Source organism: Hylaeus volcanicus, chromosome 8, assembly GCF_026283585.1.
Source record: "Hylaeus volcanicus isolate JK05 chromosome 8, UHH_iyHylVolc1.0_haploid, whole genome shotgun sequence".
NCBI lineage: Eukaryota > Metazoa > Arthropoda > Insecta > Hymenoptera > Colletidae > Hylaeus > Hylaeus volcanicus.
Genome location: NC_071983.1, coordinates 7,429,693 through 7,444,810, shown reverse-complemented (window position 1 = coordinate 7,444,810; position 15,118 = coordinate 7,429,693). Strand labels below are relative to the sequence as shown.

The following is a 15,118-nucleotide window of genomic DNA, read 5'->3' as shown; positions in this document are numbered from 1 at the left end:
CCACGCAACTAGGTGATTCGTTGCACTCGACTCGAAAGCGACTATTCCGAGACGAAATTATATAGGAAGCAGGGTGTAGTTCGAAAAGGCTAGAAAATGGTGCTCTACGACTGGCCCAAACTAGACGTAGGATTTCGTTATGGCTAAATATCTACTCCGCCGGAGTACCGCCATTGAACGGAAGCGTATCTGAATGTATCTATACGCATAACCCGAGTCTCAACCTGATGGTCATTGCAATTTATCTATACAGGGTGTTCAGGCCATTACTAGCCAGCGTTTTTCTCGTAAATGGTATGTATGACAAAAAAAAAAAAATGAAAGAGGAAAAATTTATGCTGTTTTTTGTGTCCAATGTAACCAGGTATATAGATCTTTCGTAAATGGGATGGTATATTTTTGTATAAAAAATACAATTTTATACAAAATTTAATACAAAAATATACCATTCCATTTAAAAAACTGAAGGTCACCTTCATTTCTCAGAAAAGAGTATAAATACGAAAGATCTATATACTTGGTTACGTTGCACATAAAAAACAGTATTACTTTTTCATCTTTCAGTTGTTTCTCATACGTACCATTTACGAGACAAAACGCTGGCTAGTAATAGCCTGAACACCCTGTATATATGAAGATCAGTAGCCAATGTGGCTTAAAATGTTACTTATCGTTCTTCTTCTAACAGAGTGCAAGTATAACAAATATAGTTATAATAATTGTAGACGAACGGATCCGTGAATGGATCATCGATGCGTGGATGCCAGATATATCCAGCGATAGTAATGAAAGAGTTAACAAAAAAAAATCGTCAAAAAGAAGAAAAAATCGACGATCTAGAGTATACCAATCCCTTAAAGAGCCCGTGGCCGGTAGACATTGGAATCGTTCATCGTCTCGGCGGAACTTTAGCTCCCCAGGTTTGTGTAAGGGGCGGAGCCGTCGCGGTGCATCGAAAGAGAAATTTTTCCAGCGGTTGTTGGGCCAACCCAACGAATACGTAGGGAGTTTCCCACATGAATGGCAGAGCACCAGAGCCAGAGCCACGGTGTGCAAGCAAGCTGCAGCCAAGCGCTTGCAGTAGGCCTGTGGGCCAAGGTTCTCTATCTCCCTTTTCTTCCTCCCTGTCTGTCTTTTCCCCTGTTCCTTTTCAGTTCCTCTTTGTCTTCGATGTTCTCTTTATCCCGGGCCACTTTTGCGCGGACAGTGGCTACGCATTTTCATCTGTTAATCGGGGCCCGAAGACGATTATACTCTGAGAATTTATCGGAGAGGCTATGGTACTTCCCCCTACCTCTCTCTCTCGCCGGTTTTACATTTCTTTATACGATCTGGTTTAGCGATTCGAGCTGCGTTAAACTTTTGTACGCGGGAAACTTTAAGTTTCATTTAAAAAAAAAAAATTAACAGATCTCATGGTCGTCGTGAGAATGAAAATATTGAAAATCAAACTCAGTGAAAAGCTTTTCTCCGTTAGCATCTCCGTATTCCAGTATCTCATATCTATCCATTTGTCCCTGTCTCTATCCATTTTTCATTGTACGTCACAAACGTTACATTTTCCCGTTAGCACCCACCTTGTTTCGAAAGGAAAATGATTTTCAATCATAAAAAACGTTAAAGTGCGAAACTTTACACGCGAAGTGTGAATAGTGCGAATAAGTGTGAATTTTTGTGGAGCAAACGGATAATTTTCTGATAATAAGTTTCAGGGTATCGGAAAGAATGCTCGTTGGTGCGTGTGTCGTAATCTTTGTATTTAAAATGAATATTATTATTTCACGTAAAATATTATATCTGTTAACAATGGATATCTTCAAGGAGATAAAAGAACAACTGGAGAATCTCCTTATTTATGATACAATAGTAGTAAATATTAAGGATATCTTCCAAGTTTTCTTTTATCTCGGATCCAACATGTAATAAAAACCAATTTTAACGTAATATAATAATATTAAATTGTGATGTAAAAATATTAAAAATACTTTTAACGAAGTAAGAGCTACTACATGTACGAAACACTCGTCGCAGTTAAAAAACATTTCTAGTAAAGGGATTGCAAATGGCGAGCACGAAGATCTGCCACTCTCAACGTTTTTATATATTATTATTATTATATAAATACGTGGTGGTAAATTACAACATCCTTAATAAAGAGGATAATAATCCTTTTTGTAGATTAATGGATTACTTTGATCCATTGAAATAAATAAATAAGTAAATGACATTGTAAGCTGTGTAAAAGAATTAAGCTTCAGCGCGTTAATTGCTGAGATCTGTAGAATAAAATAAAGAGATCTGTAACTACCTTATCAGGGAGGATCGAAAAGAACATAGCAGAGCGTGTAATTAGAACTTGAAAAGCGACGTAGCAAAAAGTAAATTGGTTATGCTGTACGAAAGATCTTTACCTCGTTATCAGGAACGTTGCAGCATCCAGTCGGCCGGCGGGAAACGTGGAAATACGTGGAAAATCCGTGAAAATCGGAAACGTAAAGCGAGAGAACGACGAGGTGACGCGTTGATACACGAGGTGTCCGAGAAATTGTGGTACGAAAACGAGCGTTTATCGTTTATACGAATTTTAGTAGCCATGAAATTATGCTCATAGTTATACTCTTCTAATTATTATAATTATCAAGTACACTTGGAATGTGTTAGGTAAATAATAATAAGCAATTTATGACTACGCTATATATAGGCTATGTATTATATTCAAAATATGACAATAAACAAAATTTGTTAGCTACAAAACTTGGAACATGTACTCTAATTTCTAGCAGGTTGAGACTTGGCTTATCCAAAATAAAGCTAAATAGATTCATTGCGGAGATGAATTCATGGAGATTAGGTTTACGTATACAATACTTCGTATCCCTTGACCTCCGTAATTTGAATTAATATACTACTTTACACACCTGTGTAATTCTATAATTTATGAAATGTACTGAATATCTTGCTAAAATTAATTGATAGATTAGGATACATTTAAAAATGTGTAAAACTAACTAAAAAATTAATTGGTGTTATTTGTGCGTGAAAAAATTTATAATCGACGTGATTGACGAAAATTGACAAGAGGATTTGAGAATTCATATGCATATTAAAGAAAACAGATATCTTTTCAAGGAAATTGTAAATCATTCTCTCTAAGAAGATATCAAATATCTTATAAAAGCGCATCGTTCATTTAAGTTATTACTTTAACACCTAAAGATATTTCAATGAAAATGAGCGTGCCAATACGATTTTGCCCTTGGTATACATTAATCCATAGCGTCCACACAAGCTCGTTACAACTGTACTCCAAAAAGAATTTTCCTAGGAATGAGGATACATATATATCAACAAATTATCAAAAGAAAAAAAAGGAAAGATAGAGAAAATAATATAAAAACTATCGAAAAACGTGTGCTTCGCATCGTTTCGTACCACGGTTTAACGTACACCCTGTACCGGAGTGTTCCGTCTCTCTTGACCTTGAGCAATCTCGGGGTAAGGAAAATGACATCGAGAAAGAATCCATTAACGAAGGATATTTGCGAAAGAAGTAACCGCTCGGTTGCATATACATTTTTTCCGTATCTTTTTAAACAACGGCGACATCGGCGACGGTCAAGATAAACGACACCCTGTACATCCTGTATCTATCGGACACCGTTCGTTCGTTGGTTGGTTCGTACGTCAGGTCGCCGCTCCCTGAGAGATCACTGCCCTCACGCACACCCGGTGCCTTCTCTCGTTCCTTTGCCCGGTCGACGTCGCGTCGCGTCGTGCCGTCTCCCCTCCACAGGGACAACGGAGCACAGGGACGTACCGCGCGATCCGTGGGCCCTCGGCGAACAACACACTCGCGAAACGTTTGCCTCGCGCTATCTTCGAAACACTCGGACGCTACCACCGCCCAGGGACGAATCAACACGTTGGCCCCAACGTCACTTTTGCTGACGAGACTTTTCATTAAGGAACTAAAGAAATTAATTCCAAAAGCGAGGCGACAATGTAAATACATTCGAGGATTTGTGAATATCGAGAGGTTAACGATTAAACGCTACGACAAATGGTGAATTATATAATCTTCGACAAAATTCGAAACAAAATTTGAAGTTTATAGTCACGAATTTCAGTCTGGCAGCCAACGTGTTGACACATTCGCGACTGCTGACATGTCATTTAAAATTCTATTCCTGGTTGTCACTCACGCGAATTCACGTAATTTCAAATTCTATTCCTTGGTTTCATTGACGTGAATACCACTCTAGGGTGTCGGTCTACTTTCAATTTTTTAATTTGGAAAATTTGTAAAACTGTTGCCGATAATAGCGTTGAGGTTGGGGTTCGTCTTTACACGAATAAGCTTCTCGTAAGCGATATACACTGTACCAATGTCCATAATACAGACGTTTACTAACAATAATAATGATAATAATAGTAATAGCAGCGTCCTATACATTCGAGTTAAAGTTTGCCAAATTTTGAATATATACATGGAAAATCAACGTTAGACACAAGAGAAGAAATTCATTAAGAATTTTACCGATATTGGTCCACGATGGTTGAAAATCGCAAAAATGGCGCCGAAATGACAAAAATAAAATTTCTAGTAACAAAATAGCAAAAGTTTCTAAGTAGCAAAAATGTCTAAATAGCAAAAATCAAGTCGGTAGTTTCGTTTGTTTCTATTTATGACCACACGTTCTAACGCATTATACGGGACACCCTGTATACTGTTAAACAACTCTATAACATTACGTTTGTATAGTTGAAATACTTTCATAAAAACTGTAGATACTAGCGATGAGACTAATACGATTAGGTATCGCTGTACTCGAGCAATTCGATGCCAAAGTGACTACATGTAACATTAAGAAGTACGAGGTATCGAAGACTGGGTACTCGGAATCGACTTTCGATACGGATAATTTTCTACTAAATAGTTGGTCGATACCGCTACCGCGCGATACCGACTAACATCGATACCCGTGTAGATGCATAAAAAATGAGAAAGAAGCTTTACATTTACATTTACAGCTTTCCATCCACGAAAACTAAAATATGAAACTACTCGGTTCGAACTACCGAACATTTTAACTCGTAGATGCACCGTTTTGCTACAAGCATAACCGTAACATCGAAATATTAACCAAATATTGATATAAAACTTCGATTACCCACGATAAAGAGTTCTTTCGATTTGGTTGCGCGTGACTTTCTAACCTTAAACGTTTGAGCGTCAAAAAAGTAATAAAGCAAGAAAACTCGATAAAAATATTCTCATCTCATTTTTCTATCGTTCGCACTTTACTGCCAATTCGTAAAAATAATCGGTATACATCGTATTTCTGTTCGTTTCGAATATAAAATCATACGTTCTTTGAGAGATCAAGCTTACCGAAAAACTGGTTCGATTACGTGTTAACGTGTTCGATTGTGTGTTAACACTGGAGAACGTTAGATAAACGAAATTTCTAATCACGATGAAGGGTAAAAACATAGAAAAATTATTAATCCTTTGCACTCGAGGACATTTTCACTAGAGCAAGTCAACGACTCTTCACGATTTGTTAAATATTTAACAAACTTCTTGCATCTAACGTAAAATGATTCTATATGCAAGTTATTGGGTTGCCCGAAACGTTCGTTCGGATTTTAACGCACAAGTTAACATTTTTCTTACCCAGTGAAATATATATACTCTATAACGTATTGTCTTGTATTTGATTTATAATAAAAAATAAGATATTTATTTTGTTTAGTCATATTAAAAGTAGTTAGAGAAATGTTATATTTATATTGTTTATAGTCTCGCCTCTGCATTCTCGTCTCGTAACAGTATAGAATGAAATTTATATTCGCTCGAAACGATTTCGCAACAAAGATAGGGCACTCGATTAGAGCATCGAGACTTCGAAACGATCGAAACTTCCGAAATAAGTGTGCAGAGAAGGAGACGTTGTCGGATAAAAATGTTAGATAAGAAATCTCATCGGTATTTCAGGGTGTGCCATTTTACACTTCCGAAAAGAATCTATATAAAGAATTTAAGTATCTATACGTAGACTGTTACCAATACTTCGAGATTCAATCTAATATCAATAAAGGCTGTTGCCTCTCCAGTGCAAAGGATTAAACGTTTTCATTTTACCTTGGTATCAGTGACAGTTCTACCTCCATCACCAGGCTCCGTCAGTTCTCTAGGCCGTAGAAGAACAAAACAGCTCACGATTTCGTTAGATACATGCATACACGTTAGACACTAGATTCCATTCGAGAGGTCTGGTATCGATATCAATTCGGTATCGTTCCCATCACTATCGGCCAGCACTCGCGAGGTTGTCGTTCCCATCGCTGGGGGTCGAGCTTCCCTCCCTCGAGTCCGAATCTCGAGACTATCGAGCCGTCTCGACGATCAGACATCAGACGACAAACGACCGGCAGACGATCACTCGCGAACGAGAGTGTGTTTCTTCTCTCGATGAAATCGGCCAGGACGCACGTTGAAACTTATCGCGGGTGGCCGATACACATGTATTCCGGCGGAGTGCACTGAGTATATTCACGTCTTGCCCGCACTTTTGCGTGTCCTCGCGAATTCGCGGCGCGAGAGACTGCACAGCCACCCGGATCGCAAAAAAACCCCGTTCTTTTCGCGGGAGAAAGAACGAGGGATTTAGAAACCCTAGCTCTATCCCTATCCCCACCACGGAGCACATGCTTGCGTGTGCGTGTGTGCGTGCGTATCGTGCGCGTGTCTATGGACGACGGAACGAAACGCACACGGTTAATAGACCGTGTACGTGCACGAAGGGTGAAATGATGTGCACGAGCCGGCGACGAGACGACGATTCCATTCTTTCGGCGGCACGCGTGGCAGCTAGTCACAACCAAACCGAGCGCAACGTCGCCATCTGTATCGCGAATTCTGCAGCAGGATTTGCGCGAATTGACCGACCGTTATCACGGTGGAGGGGATACGCTCGCGCTTGCGCAACCATCTCTTATCTATCACGAGGTCGCGCATCAAACGCAACCACGGACCTAGACTTTCCGGGGCCTGTGGCTAATTACGTTGCTAGTTAGGAGCAATTGACAGTTAATAATTTTACATTCTAATAGCCGCGAGCAAGTGATTTTCGCAATTAAAGAAGTTAATTGCCAATTGAATCTAGTAATCGATGATTAACCTTTTATCTGTGAAGACCTGGTATACGCCCTCGAGTAGTGGGCTCAGATAGCTTGGCTGATCGTAGAAAATCAACATATACAGGGTGTCCCAAAAATATTGTAACACCTTGAAAGAGGTGATTTGAGGTTCGGGAGGTGATTTGAAACAACTTTTTCCTTAGCAGAAATGTTGTACGAGGCTTCTTTAGGGAGATATTAACAGAAAACGCTGACCAATCAGAGCGCGAGTATGCCGGTGGAGCGCTCGCGGTAGCGTATGAGCGCGGCCGCCTATCGCGTAGCCTACGCTCAACCGGCATACTCGCGCTCTGATTGGTCGGGATTTTCGTTTAATATCTGTTGTGTATGAATTAATTATTAATAAAACGAAAGAAACTTTTGGGACAACCTAATATATACATATATGGTCAGCTCCATTTTATTCTCCTATTTTCTACGTTTCTATTATTGTATTATATTATTAATATAAGATTGTGTTAATAATCATGTATTATAGTATACAATAGAAGGAAGATATTTTTGGAAATCTTCCATTGTGTATTAATTAATTTTATTAAAATTTCTTAAATAATTTGTTATTATCTCAAATAAATTGCAACTTAAACCTAACAAAGCAGGGGGCATTTAAAACCATTAAAATCTAATAAACCGGGGAATGTTACATTCATTAACACCACTTGAAAAGTTCATATTGGATCCGCGATTTTTAGTTTCTTAATTTTGAGTTTAAATTCGTAATCAATGACCTCGAAACCTCAAAATACTGATTTTCATCCGAACTGAGTAACTCTGCATTTATGTCCGCCATATTAGATCCACCATTTTTACTTTTTGAAGTTTGACCGTTACAAATTCCTCTCATAATTACAGGATCTCGTCTCCTGTATCCTCGTATATCAATATTTTGGTATAAATTATATCATTTACCTTCTGACCTCGTACCTGAAGTTTAGTACAAACTTCCATTGGGTAGTACAACGTAAGATATATCTTAACAAAACGCTGTTCTCTGTACGAAATGAATTTTACAAGTTTAAAATTACACGTATCTAATAACAAGAATGTGTAATAATCGTTCATGATTTTGATGCAGCAGACTTTTGAATACTATTTTTAACACTAAAATAACGAAAATCAATGCCTATTTATCATTAGAAATTCGTGTTTCATACAGACTGAACAAGAATTGAAACTTGAACGAAACTATATCTTATTTTCTACATTGTAATTGATATTTTCTATACGTTTATTTGCTATAAATACATAAACATTCGCGGTCTATTTATCATACATACAACTGCACTAACATTGCAGTAAAATTAATGTTGATCGAGTGATTTGACACGAGTGTGTACATGAAGTACATAGGTTAAGTTGATCTTGTTTAGTGTTAAAATATTATTTAAGTTAAAGTATTAAAATATTATTTGTGTTTACATTGTTTCTATGTCTCTAAGAGTTTCTGACCCAGCTTGCATATGCACCGATTCAAGGTGCATAATTAAACTGGTATTTTATATCAGTTATATTACCTGGTAGATTTTGATTTCCTTTAGGAATTATAAGGTATTCTCTATATACTCCTGTGACGTCAAGGCTGCCGGTGAATTTACGTATGGAAAACAGTTCTTACTCACAATTCATTATATCCAATTGCCTGAAATTGGTTAGTAATTTTATATTGTACAATACACACTTTTCGATACTGATAGGTCTGTTTTGATTTTTTGAATATTTTTATTCGATAAAACATACTATTTGAAAGCAATTTAAAATTTCGAAATGAAAGACACATCGAAACGATTGCATGTTCGGGCACACGATATCGCAAAAATCGTCGAGAACGTTTGGAAAAACGATAGAAAAGAAATGTAATTTTACGAATTCGTTAGATCAAAGTTTTTTTTTTCGCAACTGTTGGGTATATTTAATTTACGATGACGTTCATATTTGATTTTTAAGTGGGGGAAGAGAACGTGACGTGGAAATTTGGTCGAATCTACGAGAAAATAAAAACATTTCGTACGTTCGTTATTTTTCCCTTAATCTGTGTTACTTTTATTGGTATGTAATACGTATAATAATATATTTATATATTTATATATATATATATTATATTCGTCATTATCGAATATATTAATATTTCATCAGTTTTCTCTTTCCATAAATTAAATAAATAACTCTTGACTGTGATATATTATTAAACAAAATATTTTACAAAAGTAAATAGCTGTAGATTGCCAGGTGAAGAGTGTGAGGATAGATGTTACTATATCGTCTATTCAAAAGTAACTAGACATCCGAAGCGCTTTATTTCGTATACGTGATCTTTGGCGAAGTCATGATTAACTCTTCGTTTTTCTTCAAGTACCGAAGTATGTATAATATATATATATGTATATATGTATATTTTGGTGTCTGGCAAAACTCGTCCTTGGAAACACACGGTAGACGTTACATTCTATAAAAAGGAAAAAAAGAAACGGTAAAAACAAATTGAAAAGAGAACGCGCGACACGATCGAAATCCTGACCGTTAAAAAATATTCACTCGCGCGAAGCATCTCGTACGCCGCTGGAGGTCTAACTCGCGTTCTTATCTCGTTCGAAAATACACGAAAGCGTCTGGTCTCTAAAAAAGCCGAAGTGGAGAGAGAGGAGGAGGTGTCCCCGACCGACCCACGGTGATAATCTACATCCGAAGAAAACCAAATCTGCTCGAGGGGGAGGCATGATTATCGCCAATGTCACACCATACACGCGCTCCGTATTGCTCGACCCGAACACGACACGATTGGTCGTTGAGTGTTTAGTCGCTTTTCAATACCACACGATAAAGTAGTATTTATTACACTATGCTGGACTGAGGTATCGAGAGGCAAGATGGTCGTTTAACTCTAAGCATGGCGTAAGGTTACAAGTGAGAGCTGTGAGGCTGCTGCTCGTAGAACAGCACGTAGGCTTCGCTGGAAACAACCGATCGCGCTGGAACCACGGACACTCGACTGTCGTTGTACTCGTGCCACTCTCCCGAGTACGGGTGCTTGCAATAAGCGGTGTAATGGCCAGAGTACGTCGTGCCCGAATGATTCGCGACTCCGTACAAATTGTATGTACATCCCGGAACTCTAGGGGCGGCGAAGGCACTGAGATCCAATCCCGTCAACGGAAAGTCCACCATTACATTTAGCTTGCCGCGGAATCGTTCCATGGGAGAGAAACGTTTCAAGTCTGGAACATCCTTCTTAAGGAAAATACATCTTTTCAACGCGTCATAATACTACTATGCTAAGGTAGTCAAATTACAGTAGAGACTCTCGTATCCGTACCCCCATTATCATCCGAATTCCCTAATATACGGACGTTCTTCTACTATCCGTGTATTCTGTTATCCGCACAACGTGTCTTATCATATCGAAGAATTTGAGTCATTTAAAAAAGGACTTGTATGGTTTGAGCCTCTACTGGAGTATCTACTGTACATTAATACTGATATTAATTTCTACATACATACTGCTACTAGGTATATCAAAAGTCTCGTGTCTGTTTCCTCAAAGACTTTGAATTAATTTGAAAAAGGATACGAATAACGAGGATCTTCGGGAACTTTTGTATGCTGAAGCTTTTGGTACACTTTCTCCTCATCTGGCACTTGGAACAGGTGGGCTTCTCGTCGCCATCGAGAACCTCTTCTCGGGTAAAATGTTCTAGACACTGACTCAACTTGACGGTGCCACTTCTGGCTGGAATCGGCAGACTCAAGTCCCAGAAAGGATCCAAGGTTACCGACACGTGGTCGCAAGAGGTGCAGCGCAACGAAGAGCGTAACTGGCCAACAAACACGTCGACTACCATGCTGTCTTCGCTGCGAAGGTAACGCTTCCAGCTCTCTACAGCTTTCTGGCTGTCTCTGTTAACCGAAAATCATATGATACATTATCGAGCACTTATCGTCGTTATATAATCTGGTAACAATTCGTCAAAGAACAATTCCTTACGTGTACATCTCAGGGATATCCGTGTGTATCGGCTGTGGTTTCACCGTGACTCTGTTCACGTCCTCGTGCAAACCCTCGAGCAAGTATCTGAGAAATTCTTGAGCATCCTGTTGGCTGTACCCCATGAAACGTGGCGCGAATCTCTGTATCTGAGACTTAAGCGCTGTCGTGTTCACGACATGGTCACCACCCACCTCCCACAATTCGTGGATCACCTGGCTGAAAGCTTTGATGAGGGCACCCTTCATACTGGATGTTGTGGTGTTTATGTCCGCCAGGTATTGTTCATTCAGCAGATACTCCAGCAATGGTCTCGTGTTGCTCAAGCATTGGATCACACTGTTCATGAAACACTGCAAAGGAAGAAGGAACGATTCATTGGAAGTAATTGAAAGTAGAACGTAAAAGATTAATAATGATGTGCGTCCATAGTCCACATGGCATCTTATGCATTTACAGCACACAAAGTATAAATAAGATTTTGAAGAGTCTAAGACTTTTATTTCAATATTTATCTTGCGTGACAGATGGTTTTTACATTATATTCCTATTTTTATTTATTACACCGTTTTTCTTTATGCGGTGAATAATTTTTTTAATATTTCCTGCATCGAAAGGCGAATTTCCTATCTTGTCTTTTTTTATGTAATAAAGTTTAAGCAAGTAAAAACATTCCACTAGAAATTTATTGAAAATTCAATATGCGTCTTCAAATACAAAATTTCATTACTTTAAATATAAGAAAAATAAAAAAAAAATCATCCACAAGGAATACAACCCAAGCTAGCACCGTGCAAATTCGATACGCTGCCGTTCAGCTACAATCTTATTTGCAATCAAGTTTTACAAAACTGTATTGAATTTGTAATACTGACAATGAAACTCCAATCATACCCATCTAAAAAAGTATTAATATTTTCTTAAACAGGATAACAACATGTATCAATAGCGAAATCAGCGACCCGAAGGTCTTCCGCTCTCCTCGTTAGTAAGAGCAGAATTTCAGAATTGGCAAATTTAAAAAACAGAAAACCAAGATAACTGTTCGTACTCACTGTATTTCCAATATTCCGCAATCCGTTTAACCCACATCGCTCGTCACGATGCGCTTGTAGCCGATTACGTGTCGATTTGTTCGTCGGGCTTCCGTCCTGCAAAGCAATTCAACGTCAATTTTTGTTCGACGTAACTATAATTGGTATTTTTTGTTTTTTGTTCTTTTTTTTCGAGGAGTCTACGTCTCTACAAAAATTGGAAACGGTCGAATACTGTCGCGTTCCGTTGTAAGAAGCATGGCAAATTAATCTTTTTAGTGGCTGCGGTCTTAGCTTGTGCGATAGAGTAATATTCGTTAAGACAACAAGGATGGAAACATTTCACGAAAGTAAACAACGATAGGAATGAACACAGGTCTGTTAGTCGTCGACAGGGATGGGCACGTTCCAATCATTTTGTAACCGAAGTATATCAGAATCTGTTTTTTGCTGACGTAATGCAGCCTGAAATTTGTGTAATTCTCGAGGAAGAATTAAACAACAAAAGTATTATTCTATTACGCTAATTCTGGGTTTATGAATTTGTGAAAAATATATCTTTTCAATCAAAGGTATCTACTATGCATAGATAAAAAGTTAGTGGGTTCGATTGGTAACGGTATAATCTCTTTGATTATACTATAGAATTCTATAATTCATACTATATTATACAATTCTGTATAACAGTGGCTATTTGGTTAGTAAAATTTCTGTTAGCTCTCCATTTTATATTAGTAACTGATTTCAACTGAAACCCATAAAAAATGTTACATGTTTTTGGAGTAACATAAATATATATTTGATGCGTAAAACAAGTAACAAACTACCTAACACATTATATTCTATGATCAAATATACATAGACATTCAATTGTATTTTGTGTTCGTATTTTAGTCCACATAAGCACTACAACGTTTTTAACCTTATATATTGGATCCCCTTCAAAAAGACAGTGTATCTACTAGTAAATAATAACCATAAGTGACTAACGAATTGTCAATGAAATAATGATGGTTTAAAATAAAAGTAGTCTGTGGTTAGCTACCTAAAATAATATGCGGATAACCTTTACTTAAGTCTGAAAACAGAATAGAAATTAGTATGGTGGTTTGATATCTTTTTCAGATACATTTTTCCCATCCCTGGTTGTTGAGTTATAGAACATTGAATTAGCGTTGATAGTAAAGTACTGCACACAGCATCACAAATAAAAAACACGAGCACGCAAATATAATAAATACAGTCCAAGCCTGAACATTTTCGAATGCAAATATTAACTAATTTTAAACGTTTCAACTTTTAAAGGAAAAACGAATAGAATATAAACAAAAAAAAGTTGAGTTAAAAGGGATAAATAGGCTTCCAGTGAATAAAGCGTTGATAAATTCATGTAACTATAATTAATAATATTTACTGAATATTTTGATAATCATCAAGTAATGATAAAATTTCAAGAAACTTATTGATCCTTAGTTCCACTAAAAATGTTACTTTATCGTTACCCATCGTAATTAAAAACAGGAAAGATGACTCGAACGAAAACATCGAAACGTTTAAAACTGACAAATGCCTGCAAACATCTGGGTATTCTTTTTACTGCACGAAAAAGAAACCATTTGTGTTTCTTACATTCTCCAAACGTAGCCAGAAATTTTATGCGACGAAATTGTTGGTTAAACCTCGGTTAGGATCAGGGTTGCTAGCAGCGTTGCCATAAATTAAGCGAAAGCAACATTTTTTATTAATGATGAACATTAAGATTCTCATTCTAATATTAAATAAAAATAAAAAAATAAGGGGATCACTACACATTTTTCGAAGAAAAAAAATCGTAATTTTTAATATTGTTTTTATTAAAATTTAAACTTTTCTGAATCTACTGTTGTTAATTTTATCATTTTCCGATAGTTAAAAATGGCAAAACAAAATTTTGAAAAAAAAAAAAGAAAAGAATTTTCACATGACTCGACTATTGTCAAAGGCTATCAACTTATAGCAACCCTGGTTAGGATGAAAGACGTGGATTGAAAAGTAACTCCGCACGGTACGTACGTTTGTCGTTGCGTTTGACCTCAGCGTGTGGATATTTCCGAACAGAAAGTACGCCCAACACAGTAAATTGAGAAAAGGGAAGACCGTGTAAGAGTCTAAAGTATCGAACAGGCCAGAAAAAGAAGCTGTGCATAATGGCAACGGCATCTCGCGATGCTCGAATCGGACCGTGGTCCCTTTCCTCGAACAATGGCTTCCAAAGAACCAGAGATGGGCAAAATTCTTATCTGCATTAAAAATTCGAAGAACGAATAAGATATAAACGATCGTTTGTCCGTAACGCGCTAAACAGCAATTAGTATTCCAATTATAGACGTCAGAGTTGGTGATGCAATATTCAACCACAAAAGGAATACATCGTTTCAAAAAGATCAGTCACTGACTGTATTGTTTCGAATTTAACTTTTTCTTTGTCTATCAGGTTGAGATTCAGATTATGCGTAGCGTGGATCTCAAATATGTGAAAATTTATGAGAATAGACACGAATTCAAAAATATTTGAAATATTAGCAATAATATACATTTTATATTGTTTAGAAGATGAGACATACCTTCATTCAAGTTTCAATTATTTTTCTGTATCTATGAAGATATGAATTTGCGTAAACATCCACGCTCTAGTTACATATTATATTTAAATTCATAGTAATGGAGATTGAAATATTAGAATGTTGATATTCTAACAAAAAATTATATTATCCCTACTTGAACTAAAATTATAGATGTATGAATGGAAAGGCACAGAAATAATTTCTACATCTAATATATTTTCTGGCACAAAGAGCATTATAAGCACACGTGCGGCTGTACGCGCGAAAGGGTTAAAGTTCGTCCTTGTTCGAATCAAATT

At 37.2% G+C, this 15,118-nt stretch overlaps 1 protein-coding gene across 5 annotated transcripts in view; it reads right to left on the bottom strand.

Annotated features, from left to right (window-relative positions):
- Positions 1-8,902: 8,902 nt before the first annotated feature.
- LOC128881082 (ubiquitin carboxyl-terminal hydrolase 2-like) overlaps positions 8,903-15,118 on the bottom strand; it is a 34,800-nt gene continuing 28,584 nt past the window's right edge. For 4 of the 5 annotated variants that reach the window (XM_054131780.1, XM_054131779.1, XM_054131781.1 and 1 more), the window contains 4 exons: positions 12,238-12,333; positions 11,183-11,535; positions 10,769-11,094; positions 8,903-10,415 (listed from right to left, as the gene is read on the bottom strand). In XM_054131780.1, coding sequence (XP_053987755.1) covers positions 10,099-10,415; positions 10,769-11,094; positions 11,183-11,535; positions 12,238-12,333 — 1,092 coding nt within the window. In that variant the 3' untranslated portion in view covers positions 8,903-10,098. Of the gene's footprint in view, positions 10,416-10,768; positions 11,095-11,182; positions 11,536-12,237; positions 12,334-15,118 lie in introns of those variants that run through there. The other variant, XR_008457984.1, reaches the window with a different exon arrangement.